The sequence below is a fragment of the Parasteatoda tepidariorum genome, chromosome 12, assembly GCF_982258835.1.
Source record: "Parasteatoda tepidariorum strain Cologne lab strain chromosome 12, Ptep-v5.0, whole genome shotgun sequence".
Taxonomy (NCBI): Eukaryota; Metazoa; Arthropoda; class Arachnida; order Araneae; family Theridiidae; genus Parasteatoda; species Parasteatoda tepidariorum.
The window spans coordinates 65406164-65425594 of record NC_141766.1 but is presented as its reverse complement, the minus strand read 5'-3'; the positions used below and the strand labels follow the sequence as shown (position 1 = coordinate 65425594).

Genomic DNA, 19431 nt, shown 5'->3' with positions numbered 1-19431 from the left:
TTTGATTGTGGCTTATGGTGCGGAAAACAAATAGCCCTTCTGCTAATGCTAGCTGTTCTTCCGTGTTGCCGAAGCTAAGACTGCGAAAAACTGTTCCATTTTAGACGAGGAAGCGGCATTATTCAAAAATCTTTTGTGCCTCTCTGTCACTAGATGTTTAGTAATATCGTTTTTTCCACCATGTGAGACTGAAATGGAAATTCTCTGCTTAGCTCTTCATTAAATTTGCATTCTCTTTTTTTCTCATCTTTTATTCTGTGGGTAAATACTGGAATTAAATAAAAAATTTACTACAAAGGCTAAAAAAGAGTATTAAATTTTACCTTATTGACCGTTACATTGTGGCGACTATCTAAATTAAGCCGAGACGTAAGGACAATGATCAAACACCACTGAGTAAATCTAAATCGGTACAATGCCTAATTTAGTTTATTCTGCATGTATTTTATGTATTTTTTATTTCTTTATATTCACCATAATACTTAATAAATAATAGGTTATATATTTTTACAGTAGATTTAAAATAAGAAATGCAGATATTTTCTAAAAAGCGGGACATATTGAAAAAGGAGCGGGACATGGGACAGTCCACCAAAAAGTGGGACTGCCCTGCCGAAATCGGGACGTGTGGTCACTTTAGTGTTAACAGCCTTCTGATCATAACTATAAAGTATAAAAAAATTACTTATTCATTTTACTGATCATTCATTTGTAACTAAAATAGTCAATAATTATAATAATTTTATATAACTATAATAAAACTGAAATAGTAATAATTTTTATTCAGATTTCTTCTTTTTTTAAGCCACCTGATCAGCTATGAATTTCCTTAAACAATCTGAATACTTCACTAACTAAAAATGTTTTTTAAAAAAAGGAGGCAAATAAAATGAATGTCTTATCTTGGTAAAAAGCTGCAAAAAATAATTACTTTGTCCAAAAACAGAACTATGCATTCTTTAAATTAGTTTTCAATTGTTTGTTTCCAATTGTTAATCTTCAGAAAGAGCTGTAAAAAAGCCATTATTAATTATTTAATTTTTAAGTACTAGTAAGTAATTGTACTTTTTAAACATTGTAGCTGTAATATTTTATAATATTGTGAAAACAGAAAATTTTTTAAATACATTTCATGCTTTATAATATGAAATAAATAATATATGCATATGTTTTTACCAACTCCTTTTTGTAAAATTATCTGAATTATGTTAACTCTTAAACTTATAATTTTATCACTTTTTATAGATATGCAGTATTTCTGTTCTGGGTGCTACTCTTGAAGAAGCATATAAAACACTTGAAAGTAATGCTGGATCAGTATCTATAATTGTATGTGATGGATTTAATTCACATTTAGATACATCTTACTCCTGTTTACCTGCCTCAAGCTCAGTAACTATCAATTCAGTACCATGCATAGATAGTGATGATGAGGCTGTTGAAATATTCCATCCGGTAATACTTAAATTTGCATTTGCATTGTCTTGTATTTAATAAAGTCTAGATGATAAAAGGTGTTTGAACTAAACCTTATCTATGGTATTTTTAGCTCATATTGCTGCTATGTGCCAGAAACACATAGCAGCAATATGTCTTTAGCATATGGAGAACAATTTGCGTCCAGGCAGTATATTACCAGATAGACATAATAACTTATGTTCTGCCCTATCTCTTTTTTTGTAGAGGTAGTGAAAATTACTTCTGTTATTGACATTTTCACTTAAAAAATATTGGTCATCACTCAACAACTTGTATCTAAGTTTTCATTTTCATGCTCACATCAAAAATATGTCAAATCATCAAAATATATATTTATAGCTTATATATAAGTCTTATTTTTTAGTTCATTTCTAAAGTATAATTTTAGGATTGTTTGATGCATCATGTAGTTCATATTTCTTTCTTTTAATGCAAGCAAAAATATTTGTTGTTGAATTTCAATTAAAACATAATAGACGTAATTAATGCTTTATTTATTTTAAATAAAGTGTTGATTATAGTTATCAGTTTTATATATTTTTGACCCAATCAAGTGAAAGAAGAATACTGCACTTTATCATAGGACTTTTTATTTTTGACTGTTTATTGATTTTTTTTAAAAAAAAATTAACTCATGAATTTCAAAAATTTATAGTACACGTACCATGACCTTATTGTATTACTCTTACAAGCAAGCAAAATTATTTGAAAATAAGTTATAAGTTTACTTGTATTGAAAGAAAGTAAAAAAAGTTCAAATAAATTATTTGAATGTCAAACAAACATAATTGGATTGATAATAAAAATGAGAAGTCATAAACTGTACTTCATAGTAAATTTTTCTACTTTTGAATGTTTATCACTTGTAAATATAACCTTTCACAGTAAACCTTTCAACTGCTGATAAATAAGTTGTTTTTATTGTACTGTACGTCTTTGAAATTTATGTGAGTAATTCTTTATACAAAAACAATAATTTTTCAGTTTCATATAATTTAAGAGTTCAAAAGATGACATGCCATTTTTTTTATATCCACTGATAAAACAAAAAAAAAACACTTAAAAATTAAAGCACAATTTTTGATAAATTTTTTAAAAGCTTATTTATAATTCAACGTTTTTCTTTCTTCTTTATGTATTTCAACTGCTGTATGAAAAAATATTTGTGTTGAAGCTGTTTTAGTTTAATAAATGAATGTGAGTAAGAGAAGGTAGGTGTTTCAGAAGAAAAGAGTAATTTATTCAAAGTAGAGTAAGTGTTTTTTTATGTCATATTCTTTGAAGGCAATTTTGTTGGCAAACCCCTAGCAACTGCAAGCAAAGAAAAGTTACCAATGATTTTGAGAATAAGGTTAAGTTAAAGATAATGACTTATAATATATTATGACTTTTAATCTTGTATAACATGCTAATTACTCTGATGTATTTAATATCTGTCTTGACCTCAATTAAATTATTATCATGCATGGTCCATATATAATTATCCTTTCAATCATCATACCTAAATAAATCATTTTGCCTAGTTAATATCATTATAAGTTTTAATTATTCTTCTATATTTAATATCTGTCTTAACCTCAGTCAAGTCAGTGTAGTTAATGGGAAATAGTACTCCTTTTAATTAAGTTTTAAAATAATGCTATTTAAGTCTATATTTGTTATCTGTGTCTGAATTATCGTTCAATCTACTTGAAAATAATGAATATGAAACAATTGAACATAATTACTACTATAAATAGAACATATATATATATATATATATATATATATATATATATATATATATATATATATATATATATATATATATATATATATATATAATAACAGGGCAACAACCCCGTTAATTTTGATAGTGTTTTTAATTTACATAGTAGAAAGCATAAGCCGATAGATTTTAACAGGCTTTATTTACTGGAGTACGGTGTAAACAGAAGTCTCACCCACTCTCCCAGCTGGAGGGTGGTGGACTAATATCAAGACAGTAGCGGTGAAGCTTAGGTTGGCGTCATCGTACAGCAAGAGACAAGCAAAGACAATTGCTCCTGCATTATATACTAATGGAAAAAAGGTGAAAAGGCTGAGTCTTGTAACCTTACGCATTAAGGAAAATCATTTAATGCTTCCTAATATGAAAGTAAAAGAGGAATAAGATTCTAAAAATAACTCCTCGTTTGAAATATAAATCTAATTATAATTCAATGGCATGTTTTCATCCTTGAAGTCCCAAAATAGAATATTTCTACGCTTATTCTTTAACAAAGACATTTTATGAAAACGAAAGAGTTTTAATGCTTTTATTAATACAAAAGTATTTATAATTTTTGTATTACATCCCCCCCAAAAAAAAATTTTGGTAAGCCAAAAATAAAAAAATTTAGAATACTTTAAATTTAAAAAATTTAGGTTGGTATGACTGTTCCTTTTCCCTACTACAAATAACATTTTTTCAATTATGTGTAAAAAAATTTATTTACAATGACAAAAATAACAACATGATAATGTAATTTATCTGTTTAGTCAACTAAACAGAAAGAAAGAAGAAACATGTTTATATAACTATTCTACTAAAATTTTCAAAAAAATTTTTCACACAAAAATATACAAAACTTTTATGCAAGCGAACTGGACAACAAGTGTCATTTAATCAGAATTTAAGATTCTGTGTGGTTAAGGGCTTGATGAAAATCTGTATTCCCCGTTAAAATGGAGGAAAACAGAATTTCATGAAGCAGAGTGATATTGAGAGATCCAGACAGGTCTATTCAAAAATAGTTTATATAATTTTTCTCATCTTGTTGTGAGAAAAAAAAGTTCAACTTCCATCGCCCTCACATCCAAATAATGCTGAGGTAAACATCTCCACATGCGATTCGGATCTGGATCTCACAAAAAAAATAGGGTTTGCTTCTTCTGTTGAAGAAAGTAAATAAAAAATTATTTTCCTTTGGACACTAATCATGACTTTGAAGCGACGTGACATCACTCATTATATTCTGCATTAATTGTTTTTATAATTAAGTAAGAATTTAAAGTTGTAGTTAAAACAAACTTAAAGTTCATAATTAATTATAAAAACAATTAATGCAGAATATAACCATTCATTGCGCTTCAACTTAATTTCAACATTTGTGGGCTGTGATATTTCCTAAGCTTTGATACATGTACTATTTCAAAAATTTGTTTACTTAAATTATTCTTTTAATTTATTTTGTAATTAGCTTCTTGGTCATTCTTTCTTTTTCTTTTTGTTACCCTTTACCTTATTTTTTTTTCATCATTTTTAACCTTAACATTTTGAGAATTCTGCTGTCTAATATGCAAAGATAAGTTGTCATTGTTAGAATTAGCAGAGGTGATCAGTCTCTTACCAAATTGAGTAACAACTGACCCGACACAATCAATAAACAAACAAAAATCTTTGCAAGTTTGCAATCCTAATAAAGTATATGGTAAATCAGTATCAAGTATAAAAACTTAGCTGAGTTAACAATTTCGCCTATCTTAAGGGGAAACTCACAAATTTTGTTAAGTGTTAAATGTCCTTTTGTTTGGATAACATTTAAGTTTTCACATTTTTTAATAGGAATATTTAGTTTTGACCAAGTCCGAAAAAGTAAATAAGTTTATTTGAAAACTCTTCATCATTAAATCCAAAAGAAAATTGTGAAAAATTTAATATTTTTCTAAGATTTAATCTTGATAAATCATTAGGAAATAAAAGTTTTAATAATAACTTAATTTTGTTTGCCGTCACTAATTTAATTGATGTTTGAATCACGTTTATTTCCTTTAAAAACATTTTAAATACACGATAAATACAATATTATATCATAATTTTTTAAAAAAAAGCAATATAAAAACAAGAAATGCAATCTAGCTCTTAAATATATTTCTCTATTCAATTATTCAGAATAAATTATTTAGGTCATTTGACATAGGTAATCATAAATTATCACTACTAATTATGAAGAAAAAAAAATATGCATTCTTTTGAAATAAATTTCTTTCCTTCTTCTTCACATGTATCGGTGTTTAAAAAAAACGTCACTTGATTTTAACACTGGTGTGCTTCATCACTTTACCAACAGGTATTTTTAGGACACCGAGAAGCAAATTTTTGTTGGTCATTTTATACTAGCACATATGTAGCTCTCCGTGATTTTCACACGCGTATGGCACTTTCACTTGAATTTGTTCACCAACACACATTCTTAATCTATAGGTGCTGACTCACTAACATGGATGATGTTTCTTCCAACTTAGATGAAAAAATTTTAGACATCAAGCGGTTTATGGATTAGACAAGCTCGATCCAACTTTCTTCTGATAACAGCAAGGTAGAGGAACAGACGGGGTGGGATCATCCTTCCTTCAATTTTTTCCCGGTGTCAGGGATGGGAACCTTTGGCAATTCAGCAGTAGTTAGGCTTAAGATTCAACTTATTGAAATTTGTAATAGTTTCCTCCAAAGGGTTTCCTCAGCGAAGCTAATATCCTGCGAGGCTTTTAATAACAGGGCAACAACCCCGTTAATTTTGATAGTGTTTTTAATTTACATAGTAGAAAACATAAGCCGATAGATTTTAACAGGCTTTGTTTACTGGAGTATGGTCTAAACTCTCCCAGCTGGAGGGGGGTGGACTAATATCAAGACAGTCGCGGCGATGCTTAGGTTGGCATCATCATACGGCAAGAGACACGCAAAAACAATTGCTCCTGCATTATATACTAATGGAAAAAAGGTGAAAAGGCTCAGTCTTGTAACCTTAAGCATTAAGAAAAATCATTTAATGCTTCCTAATATGGAAGTGAAAGAGGGACAAGATTCTAAAAATAACTCCTCCTTTGAAATATAAATCTAATTATAATTCAGTGGTATGTTTTCATCCTTGAAGTCCCAAAATAGAATATTTCTACGCTCATTCTTTAACAAAGACATTTTATGAAAACGAAAGAGTTTTAATGCTTTTATTAATACAAAAATATTTATAATTTTTGTATTACACACACACATATATCTATATATACATATATATATATATTTATTTATATATAATATATATATATATACATACATATATATATACATATATATAAATATATATATATATATATATATACATATATATAAATATATATACATATATATATATACATAAATATATATATATATATATATATGCATATATATATACATATATATAAATATATACATATATATATATACATATATATATACTACATATATATACGTATTCATATACATATTTATATATATATATATCTACAGTCAAACCCCGCTATAGTGAACCTTCAAGGGACTGAAATCTCGGTTCACTATAACCGGGAGTTCACTATATCCATTACACAGGCAATTTTACTAATTGTTCCAAACTCCTCTCTTTTATTACACATTATTCAAATAAATGACTGAAAAATATTATATAGTAACAAAAAATGTGTTATTTTTTATTACTCTTCGTCTTGCGCACAAAATAAAATTAGCTGATCAGCAATCCTCAACATCACATATAGAAACACTTCCCGACTCTCAGATTATTTTTCCTGAATTTCTGTTATTCCGCTTTTTAAACTGTCTAATCTGCCATTCGAGCACATAAAAGTGATCTCACAAAATCGCTTAGCAAATTCATCAACAAATGTCCAGATACTGGAAAATTGCAGCTTCTTCGAATTCTGAACCACTTCATGCTTCCTCAACATCCTTGTGATCTGCTTTTTAACTTTTTTCTGCCATCGAAATTTTTTTTCATGAGAAGAAATTGTTAATTGCCTATTTTTCCACATGCTACAAACTGTAGATTTGGATAGTTTGTGTTCCCTGCAAATATCAGCTTGATTCCATTTTCAATTACTTGATTCCATTTCCATCCATTTTCAATTTTTCTGATTATGCCCATTTTATCATAAATGGAGAACGTTTTACATTTAATGCTCTCCATAGTTAACTTTGGGACACTTGTTTGCAGGATTTTTTTAACTGAACTGAGAGCAAAAAGGAGATGAAATGAGGGCCTTATCAACACAGATCAGCGTCCAACCCTTTGACCAATAATGAATAATTACTCATTCCCTCTGACAGAAAATGCATATTGATCCCACTGACACCTTACAGGTGCATCATTTGCCTGGGTTGGAAACATCTGCTTGGTTTGTTTAGGGATGGGAAAGTGAGATAAGAAGTAGCAATCAATAAAAAATGCTTATCGCTACATTCCCCTCTATAGCTGGTTTTAAAAATCAGTATATGTATTTATTTTGAAGTGGAAATTTCAAAATTATTACTAAGAAATTCAGAAAAAAAAACTGTCAAAGACAGAAAAAAGTTCATTATATCCAACTTCCTCACTTTTTTGGTTCACTATATCCTCATAAAATAACATTATACATGTATAGCAAGGCACAGGACCAAACATTTAGTCCACTATATCCGGGAGTTTACTATAAACCGTGTTCACTATAGCAGGGTTTGGCTGTATATATATATATATATATACATAATATATATATATATATCTGTGTGTGTAGCATAAAAAGCTTCAACTGATTTTTTTTCAATGTTATTCCTTTATCTAAATCTTTTTTTCTATTTTATTATTTTAAACTAAATGCTCTTTCTCACACTTTAATATTCACATTCTGTCTTTTAATCTATTTTTAGCTTCAAGTTATGCATTAATTAGGATTTTTGATTTTGTTTACGTTTTCTCATAAAAAATTTCGATTTTATTTTATAACTTCTACTTTGTGTTTATATATATATATTCAGTTACATGTTGGTTAGGTAATTTTTGAATGAATTGTATTGGACAAATATTCTTCCAGGAAATTGTTATTACTTTTGTATATTGTAAAAAGTTTTACTTCCCTTTAAAGCATTAAACTTCATTTTTAAAGATATAAATTTTATTTTGTAGTCGAATGCAGACGTGTCCTGTGATAAAAGTGTTGATGAGAAGGTATTGGATGTCATCAGAGCAGCAGAAAATTTAGTATCTCCTTCACCTCAGATTTTTGTACAACCAACTTCTTCATTGAAAAAGAAAAGAACTACGACCATTGTTTTGTCAAAACATGTTGTTCATCAGCCATCCCTGGATGAAGTAAAGATATTTTAATTTATAAGCCTTAAAATATGTGTAAATTTAAATTTATTTATAAAAATAGACACATTATATAAAACATTCATTTACAGTAGTGGATGGAACAATTCAAACTTATTTATCCTATCAGAAGCATGTTTTCAGATATTTTTCAAAACATTAAGGAATATAGTAAAAATGTCCAGATCATTAGAAAAACCATTCTAAACAATATAAAACCTGTATGAAAAAAAACTTGACGAAATTGAACTTACGAATTAGCATATCCTTTTTCTTTAGTTTATACTTGTATAGAAAATTTTCATCATTTTGAATAGTTTATATTTTTTAGTATATTATAAAGTTTTTAATCATAGTGAAGAACAAAATCATAAACTATATTTGTATGTGGCAAGATAAACCCACAAGAAAGATGAAAAGATTAAAACTACAAATTAGAAATTTATTCTCAAAGAAGAAGTAAATTTGGGGGCTGAAAAAAAATTTAAATTAGTACAAAGGTTGTGAAAAGATGCAAAAGCACTATATGCTCATCGGGTCAAAAAGAAAGAAAATGAAAGATAGAGTAACATTTTGAAAATTAAGTTACCTATATAAATTTTTAACAATGGCATAAATGTTCATTCTTTTAGGTTAGTGTTACACTGTACCCTCTATCTTAAAAGATGTGTTAGAACTACTCATCCATGGTGGTATGCTGCTGCCTAACATCAAAAAAATAAGCTATTGCAAGATTCTCATCAATAATTTTCAATGCATCTGATTGATTAAATTGTTTATGATTGTTTCACTTTATTATTTATAAATCATAATAACAAAACAAACGACCATTTTATATAAGGATTCATGGCAAATGCACAGGGATTAATCTTAAAAACCACTTCACAATACTATTGCTTTTCAATAGCACTCAAAATTCACTTCTTTAAAACCCATCAATTATGATTCCCTGTGGCCATGCAGTGCCATAAACTGTCATGCAGTTCCAGAAACTGCCACTTGCTCTCAATTTTCAATCAATGGAAAACAATTCACAGTGATGTCACTGATACAGGAACCTATAGCTAAAAGGTGGGAAGATGAGAAAATTACACAAATAAGACAAAATTTGTGTATTTAAGGCAAGCATTGTGTATTTAAGACAAAATTTGTGTATTTAAACAAACTACACAAATAAGGCAACATTTATATCTTTTGAAAAAAGTTGAATGTCAGTGAGATTAAGAACATTTACATTTTAAAGAAAAAGCAATTAAATTTCATTTGCAAAAGCAAAGCATGTTAAAATTTTTAAAGGGAATAAAACCTTGTAATAATAGAAAGTTATCACAATTCGACATATTAGAATTTTAAGGAGAATAAAACCTTATGATAGTAGAGCATAATCAGAACAGTACTATCTACCAAATTATGTAGAACTTAATGGAAAAATAAATAATAAGATAGATTAACACTATTCAGAGATTGAACATATTGTTTTATAATCAAACTACAACTATTCTTTAAATATGGAATGTCATAAATACAGGGTAATTCAGATGAATATTCCATTAAAATTTGCTATAATTATTTAATTAAGAAGAATTAATCAACAAAAATTATGAAGAATGTAAAGAGAAGTTCAAAAATTTGTTTATTTACTTCCTGACTGTTCTAACCCCGCTCCCCTTGATTTCACAGATAACATCTAATTAGTAGTCAATTGTATATATTCTGAAGCACATCTGGTACCGCCAGCAAAATGTGCATTTTGAGTTGCCTTTTCTTATGGGTTACATCAAAGTCTGTGTGTATGTACCTTCTTTGCCAAAAATAGTTCTAGAACTCAAAACATTTATTTTTAATGCTCTTTTGTTGGTGATTGCGAAAGCAGATATGCTTTTTTAATCACCAACAAAAGTTTAAGTGTGGCATGAAATGGACTGCCAATTAGATTACCGAAATGTATCAGATGTGAATAGTAAAATTTTGAACTTCCATCTAAATTCTATGTAGTTCTTATCAATTAATTCAGTTAAATAATTATAAATTTAATTCAATTCATTAAACTTTTCAGTTAAATAATTATAACTGTTGTAATTCCTTTATTCATTTTGAATAACTTTGTATTATAAATCTATAAACTTTTTAAAAAAACTCAGTGAAGCTTAGGTTTGTCTGCAATGTCTTAATGTCATAAAAAAAATTTAAAAAAGCAGTTGATTTATAACATTTGATTTTTTTAACAGGGAAGTTTTTTGTTTTTCTTTCCTTTTGCAATGGATTTATATAGTGAATATTAGCGATATAAATATAATTTTTGAGATATCAGGTTACCATGTGCTCTAACGAATAAGAGGCCTCTGACAAATGTAATAGAATGCAGTAATTAGTCAAGTCCAAATTTTCTGTTTATGTTAGCATTGATTTTTGACAATTTAATCACCAAGTTTATTACAAATTTAAGCACCTTGTTTTTAAATTATTCATTAATATGTTTATCAATTATTACATTTATTTTTCTTGCAGGGTTCTCAACCTCAATCATATCTTCCATATGAAGTTTAATGAAATATGAATAAGTAAGTGGTTTGTTTACATTGGAATTTTTAAACTATTTGCAATTTTAGTTTGTATCCTCTTGTTCATACTATTATACTTCATTTCACCTCAAGTTGGCACTACAGGGAATGGTAGGAAATGTAATACTACGTCATTGAAAAGTAGTTCCTTGCTATTTTGGAATTAATTACAATTTAAATAGGCGTACAAATATAAATAAATATTGTATAATAAGAAAAGTTTATCTTGAAACGTGTATTAGAAGTTTTATCATGTTTAAATGTATTTATCTTGTAAGTGCCTTCTCAGAAAAGAGAACTTGCAAAGAAGAAGGAGGTGTTTTAATTTGGGGGTGAATTAGTTTCTGATGTTGAGAAATTGGTGCATTGGCTATATTTTTGCACTGGTCGGCCAGCTCTTTCGAGTTTGCTTAGGTGTCATGCTATTATCATTTATTGCTATTATTGTTATTTATTGCTATTATTGTTATTTATTACGATTTTGCTACTTATTTATTGTTAACTTGTTTTTTTATAGTTATTGATAGTTATTTTTTTATATTAATTGTTAATTTTTTTGCATTAATTGTTAATTTTTTTGCATTAATTGTTAATTTTTTTGCATTAATTGTTAATTTTTTTGTGATTCCTTGTTATGTTGTTTTTTTTGTTGTTAATTACTAAATGTTAGCTTGTTTTTTTTTTGTTAGTTATCCTTTGTTCTTTTCTGTATCTTCATCAAAATTTTAGTAAGAATCTAGGTGTAAAAAAAATTGGCACTTTGCTTTCTGCAATGTATTCAAATACTGGCCACTTTCTCTCCTTTTTTTGCTGCATCATTCCCCTAACTAACTTAAAGAGTTACCCAGTTTATATGACAGCGGCTGCTATCTAGTCTACCTACCTTTCTCAGCAGTGCCAAGTTGAGGTGAAATGGAGTATAGAGCTAATTGACAAAATATTTTGTATGATTACTTAGTTTGGAATTTAGTCTTAATTATTTTTTCTTCATTTTTTAATTACTTCCGATTTTTATTTTCTTATTTTCCCCTGATTCTGCTAATTATTTGGATTTAGTGGTAGAAAGATAATTTTTTTTTTGTTGTCTGATTAATTTCTCAAGTTATGATTCTTTAACAGTTACATTTTAGTTGTTGAAACACTGATCTAGATCGAAACTCCATAAGCCGAAGCTCTTACTAGCTGTTAAATTTATTCATTCATTTGGGAACTAGCTATTAATATCTGCATTTTTATTAATTGCTTAGAAAGAAAGAAAAATATGAGAGGCAGAATATTTTTTTCCTACCTTTTATTTGAGAGAGAATAGTTATTGTGCTGATTTAGAAAAATTTAAATAGATATAATATGCATGTTACATTAAAAAAAGAAATGATAGTCATTAATGTTAACTTTTTCACAACAAAAATTTTAATCTCATAAATCCATACTAGGGTTTTAGCATTTTTATTGGATAAGAAGCAGCATTAATATCTATGACTTTATGAGAATAGTATAGTGTCTTCATTTTATTTTGAGTTTTGGAGTTATTCAGATTTTATATTGGTAGTAATTTTTAATTTTTAAGAAAATTATTAGTAACTATGTACAAATTATCAATTTTTAATGCTGCATAACTTATCTATTTAAAAGTATTTCTCCCACTACTTCATGTTTAATGACTATATATTAGATAATTAAAAAGTATTGTTGAAAACGTAAGAAGATAGTTTTGGTTTGAATAAATTCTGCATGCTTTAAAAACATCAACAATCATAAACTATTGGCAGTCATTACCTAATGTGTTTTGTTTTTAATGAGTTTTAACACTTAGATGAATTGCATAGTAAATATTAATTTTTGTACATTTCATTGAGAATTTATGCTGTAACTATTGCGGAAAATATAGTATTTTATTGCCATTGTTACATTTTTTTAATGTTATTAGGAAACAGTTTGTTATAATCTTAATAGAAGAATGATCATTTTGAAAAAATAGTTAACTTTTCAAGGATTGATCATCTTGGCAAAATTGTTCTAAGGTTTTCTTGCCACGAACTTCTTTACCATTAAAAAACTTGAGAAACTAGTTTTTTTATCCAAGAAAGCATACTGCTGAAAGTTTGGAATAAGTTGAGACTAAGAAGCAGAGGGTTAAATTATATTTACCTTTTTATTTCCGAGGGAACTTGGTTTTTTAAGTTATGTTTTCATATAAAATGAAATTTTATTCCTAGTGGTAACAAATACAAAGTACTGTTGCTGTTTTATAACAATTTAAATAGAAAAATTGATGAATAGAATAAGTTTCGCTCAGAAAATAGGGATATTTTCCTTAGACACATGAATAAACTGTAGGTGTGTATCATTTTACCATAACATCATAAAAACATCATTTTACCACAAACTGTAATAGGTAATGTGCCTTTATCTATTGTCCTACTTTTTTTCTGGGCATTCCCTGCATAGTGCAATTTATGGAATTTGCATTTTCTATCACAAGTTCTATAAAAAATAATAAACACCCCTTAAAGTTTGTAATTTTTTTAAGAATATTTGCTGCTTTTAGAAGCTTTAAGTAGGTTTTCTTACGGATACTAAGAGTAATTTGAAATAAGGTATGGTTTTAGAAAATTACTTACAGTTAATGTTTGAATGTGCTTCAATCTATATTCTCTATAGTCCAAAAGAAAATAGACATTATAATGTGAGGTCTCTATATTGTGACAACATGAAATTCGTCCTAATATTTACTTATATTTTATAAATGCTAGGTTTATTTTGGCCCAAACATGTTGTATTTATGTAGAATTATAAAACTGGCTAATATGGAGTTTTTTTAAGCCAATAAAGTATTATTTAATCTAGTACACTAAAGTTTAATAATGCATCTAAATATTTTCAAATAACATCTTTTAAATTTGTGCATAAACTTAAGACATTCACTCAGCAATTTTTTCTAGATTTTTAAACCAAAAGGGTATGATGTCTTGAAATTATAACACATTGTGCTTCAGATTTAACAATCACATTACTATTAACTTTAGCAATTAGTGTTCTTCAATCTACTTCATTTAAATTCTTAATTTCTGCTCTAAGCATATATTATTATACTGGTTGGGAACAACCATTTTTGCTAAATAACATACGTCCAGAGAAAAAGCAAAACTAAAATCAAAAGAGAATGTGAATAATACCACATGTTTCAACTCCAAAATCAATCACCTATTGCAACACTTCACAAAAAGAGTACTAAATACAATTTTGAAACAAGAAAAATATGATTGATGAATATATTGAACTTTTTGAAAAGAAATTTTAGAAGGTTATGATTATTTAGGAAACTCCAATTTCTAAATGTTGTTGCAATGTACACTTCAAATTCTCAATAATGATAAGTAATCTATATTTTACAATTCTTTTGACCATAGATTAAACCAAAGACCTCCTAGGCTTAGGAATATGTGGTCCTGTCTAGGACTGGGCTATAAATCAATGCATCGCGAAATATCGATTTAACACATATATCGTCTGGCGGATATAATGACTTTCGCTTTAGGCGATGCATCAGAAATCTAATTTAAGCTGCTGATAGTGACTTTCATTTTAGGCGATGCATCAGAAATCTGATTTAAGCTGCCGAGAGTGACTCTCATTTTAGGCGATGCATCAAGAATCTGATTTAAACCGTCATGTAAGACAACGCTCGCGGTTTAACGATTTAACATGTCAAAATACTTGCCTACACTAACGCTGTCACCGCGGGGACGAAGACTTTTGATTTCGTCTAACTGCGGAGGCGTTATTAGCGTCTAGCTACGAAGACGATGTTAGTTTCATGATGTTGAATAACGAAAAGCTCCCGGTTTCGTGCGATGATCGGCGTTGAAACAGAACGCTATGCATAGTTTCTTTATGCGCCATTTTTGTCTTTGGAAGTTTACTTTTTTTTAACATTATTTTCAGCTGGACTTACGTTATTTTGTGATCGCTGTGCACTATACTACTTAGCGATCGTTTCATTGTGCATTATTGCGTCACTTTTTCATCTTCTTCTTTTTTTTCTTCCTTTTTTTGTCTGTCGGTATTTAACGATTCTTGTAAAAAGAATTTAGTAGACCTACGGTCACTTGGCGATCTTTGCGCGATTGCTGTTATCTTAAATTTTCGTTCTGAACTCAATCTATTAATGAAAAGAAAACATGAATAAAAAAAAAGGTTCTTCATTGTTTTTTTTTTTTTTTAGTTATTATTTTTCATTTTAAGCGATACAATTTAATAGGGGTATTTTGTATTTAACTTTGTTATAAAAAGTTTAGTTTTTTTTTAAATTTATTTACTGCACATAAGTATAATAATTTGATAGAATTTGATTATTTTTAAACAAATAAATCTTCAGTGGTTTTTAATTTTACAAAAATTTGGCTATTAGTTAAAACAAATATATTTTTTATTGAATAAAAAGTTAAGCAATGTTTTGACCCTATTTAATAATTTAACAATAGAACTTAAAAGTATTTTTTTTAAATGTTTCTTAAAATACTTTCAATACTGGTTTGTTTCATAATTTGTTAGACAGTCTGTATCATTTTTAAACAAATAAATCCATAGTCGATTTTATTTTCGAAAAAGAAAATAATAATAAATAAATTAAAAACTTAAATTTATTTTTACATTTATTAAGTATAGAATTAGACCATTAGTTAATACAACTTTGTTATTTAAAATAAATAAGTTAAAAAAGGTCTGACAATGCTTCAAAGGCATTTTTTCAACAAATAATTTAAAAAACGTTTTACTAAAGTTAACATTTCTTTAGTTTGTTTGTTTTTCTTACTTTTTTTTTCCTTTTAATTTTTAATGTATGTATGTAAAATATTTTGTTAACTTTATTATTATTTTTAAACCAATAAATCTTAAGTCATTTTAAATTTTTAAAAAAATTAAAATAAAGCTTGAGTTTGTTTTTACTTAAGACATTTAGTTTTTAATAAATTTATTCCTTTTATTTATTTTTGATTAATTTAAGGATTTCTAATAGATAATTTTTGAAAATATGCTAAATCGCGATACATCGCTATACATCGATGTCTAACAGACAATGTATCACGATAAAAAAATTCTTACATCGCCCAATCCTAGTCCTGTCCCTCTTTCTTCCTAAATAGAGAATTCAAGATTTTTCATGTTTGAGCTGTAACATTAAAAAAAATAGTGGTTTGAATAGTTTTCTCAAAACTTTTGCAGTCAATTGACAGGTTTTCAATGGAAAAGTGTTAGTTTTGAAAACACAAAAATGTACACCTGTTTTTCGAATAATTTTTGGGTAATTAAAGAAATGGAAACAATTTTGTTCACTATATTGGAATAAACAGACGTTTTAATCGCTGTTAAAATGACATTCGTCTATCGAGCAGCAAAGGGGACTTCATGTAATGACCATTATAATGGAAGAGTTGCACTAAGGAGAATAAACTGTATTTCTATTTAATTATGTGTGTTATACTTCACTGCGTGTTGAGTTTTTAACTTTTGTTGTTTAGATTTTTTAATCATTTTTATAAATAGATATTTAGTTGAATTTATGCTTGGGTACTTTTTATTCTTAGGAGCACATCTTTTCACACTATCATTTTCATGTTCATTAAGCCAAGTGGTTACTGAAGACTGAGCATTCCATTTTTTTACTTTGAATAATATCTATATAAGTTTGTTTAATTTTTAAATATTTGAAGTATCATATTAGACAGTTTTCTGTGTGCAATTGTTTATTACTATTAATATATTATTCTCTTTCCATTTTATTTAAATATTAAGCTATCTTAGATTGAAATATATTTTTATGTTTTCTATAGATTTTTTTTTTCTGATTAATATATTTCTATGTCTCTACAGTGAAAAAGTGTGTTGTAAAAATTGTTATTGATTATCATTCTGTATACTGATTTTTAAAAAAAATATATTATCTTATGTTTAAAACTAATGTGTTAGGCTCTGTCTTTCAAGTATGTGAATTTGCATTTTCTTCTCATTTTTAAGAAAATTAAGACTAACCGTGTTGATTCTCTTGTCATTTTATTTTTTAGTTATATTGAAAAAAGTTAATATTTTCAGATTTTTAAGAATATTGTTAATGCTGAAAATTTGATTCTGAGATCAAATAAATGTGATAACTATCAAAGATATTTGAAGTAAATTTCTTAAATCCATCCTATGTGGAAAATCAGATTAAATTATTATATCTTTGAGTTCTGAGTTTTTCTAAATTTTAATCTAATTCTGCAAATCCTTTTTTTTTTATTAGAAAATATTACGTAACAAGAATAACTCTAAACTAACATTTTTTGTAATTAAAGTATTAATTATATTTTAAATTTCTCAAATATGAATCAAATTTTTCTAGTGGCCTATTACAAATTATTATTATTATGCTTATAGTTTTGTCCAGTGTGCTTATATATGCTGTTTATTTCTATAGAGTAATATTATGCTATATGTGATGGAGTAAAAATGTCTAAATGTTAAAAGTTTTGAAGTTTTCTTCTATTAAGTTTAAATGGAATTCAATATACTATTACAAAATATGTGTGCCTACTTTTTCCTCTTAATTAGTAACTTTTCGCTGAAAAATACTGATTACATCTTTCTTCCCATCTCATTAACAAAGCAGTTTCTCTGTAAATTTATTAATTTTTTTTATTTCCTCATTTATTTTTAGATACATACCAGTTTTAAGACACTAAGATGCCTTAGTGATTAAGTGTAAAAAATCTTTTTTACAAAAAAACTAAAGTAATGAATAAAATGTTGACATATCTTTTTTTAACAAAAAAAATTATGTTCTATTCCTTTTCTGAGCTGAATTATTGAATGAAAATATCAAGCATTGAAGAGTTTTGGAGTTTTTAACTTTTTCTTTCCTGGTAAGGATAATATATTTGTGTTTTAAGCATAAACTTTCACGAGTTGCAAATTGAAGCAAAGTCATTGTTTTTGTAACTTTTCTGAACCAATTCAGTTAAAAATTACATAAATTACACATAAAAAGCATTTACGCGTAATATATCAAATGTAATTTGCTAAATTCTTGTTATTAGTAATTTTTTGTTAGAAAAATATGGCATTTTCATATATTATCAAGACCAAGAAAAAATCCTTTAAACAAATGCATTTTGCTAATATATAGAAATACAGGAGAGATAAAAGGCATTTACTTTTTTTCATTTACAAATTTTTTTACCTATCTTTTCATTATTTGAAAAATAAAAACAATCTGGTGTTTTGTTTGGTTTTACTTCAAGTGACTTAAAAAGCAAAACAAAATAATAGCTGCTCTTATACTTTAAGAATTAAATTTATGATTTTTAAAAAAAAAACTTTCTCACTGTGCTTAAACTGGTATTTTTTTAATTTAATTTTAATTCTTGATGCTTTCCTTTTTTATTTGTCCTTCTCTTTTCATTTGCACAGTAGACATAGTTTCTACCATTATTTATTGTTTAAACTCATTGCATAAAATTGTAAGTGTTTTTTGATTTTAACCCTAGATAATTATCAAATGTGTAATAGTCTACCGGCCCATTTTGTGAATTTAAGATGTTCCTGTTGCGCTCACACTACCTCACTCACAGTATCTTCATAACTGATAAAATGAATAATCTGAAAATGATAAACATGACTGTATGCTTGTTACATTTTGAGATTTGCTGTAATCGTTTTCTAACAGCTGAATGTTTAGTTCTGTCAAAATAAACATTGAAGATGTATCAAATATTGAAAAGCTAACAGAAGACACAACTAAAAGTGTGGTGAACAAATTAAGAAGTTGTACTTTCTCTATACCTGAGAAATTCAGAATGACAAAATATGTATGCAACTATTGCAACAAGGCTGTTTCTGGAGAACACTCTTTCAGCATTTGCTAAGAATTGCAAATGATAATTTTTACCAAATTTCTATTTTTGATTTAAACATTATAATACTTTTTGAGTTCCGCTAATTTGTTTGAAATAAATTAAGAGAATATGCTTGTTTTTAATTTTAATTTACTAGTCGAATGTTTAGTTACAGATTTACATAGATTTAAGTTTAGTTGTTAAGGCTAAAGTTGCATCTGGATCTGGTGCAATCGAAATACACATGCTTTGTGTCTGACAAAGCCTCAGAAATTTTGAAAAATTATATAATTGTGTTTCAATAACTATGCAATGTAACATTCTCATCATAAAATCAGTCATTGAATTTTATAATATTTCCATGAAAGATAAGTGTGCAAAAAATAAAAA

General features: G+C 27.2%; 1 protein-coding gene across 2 annotated transcripts in view; it reads left to right on the top strand.

Moving 5' to 3' along the window:
* LOC107439758 (protein lap4) overlaps positions 1–19431 on the top strand; it is a 56721-nt gene extending 37290 nt beyond the window's left edge. Inside the window, exons 25-28 of one of the 2 annotated variants that reach the window (XM_016052450.5) lie at positions 1246–1455; positions 8421–8606; positions 11115–11167; positions 18694–19431. In XM_016052450.5, the coding sequence (XP_015907936.3) occupies positions 1246–1455; positions 8421–8606; positions 11115–11153 (435 nt within the window). In that variant the 3' untranslated portion in view covers positions 11154–11167; positions 18694–19431. Of the gene's footprint in view, positions 1–1245; positions 1456–8420; positions 8607–11114; positions 11168–16755 lie in introns of both variants that reach the window. The other variant, XM_071188373.2, reaches the window with a different exon arrangement.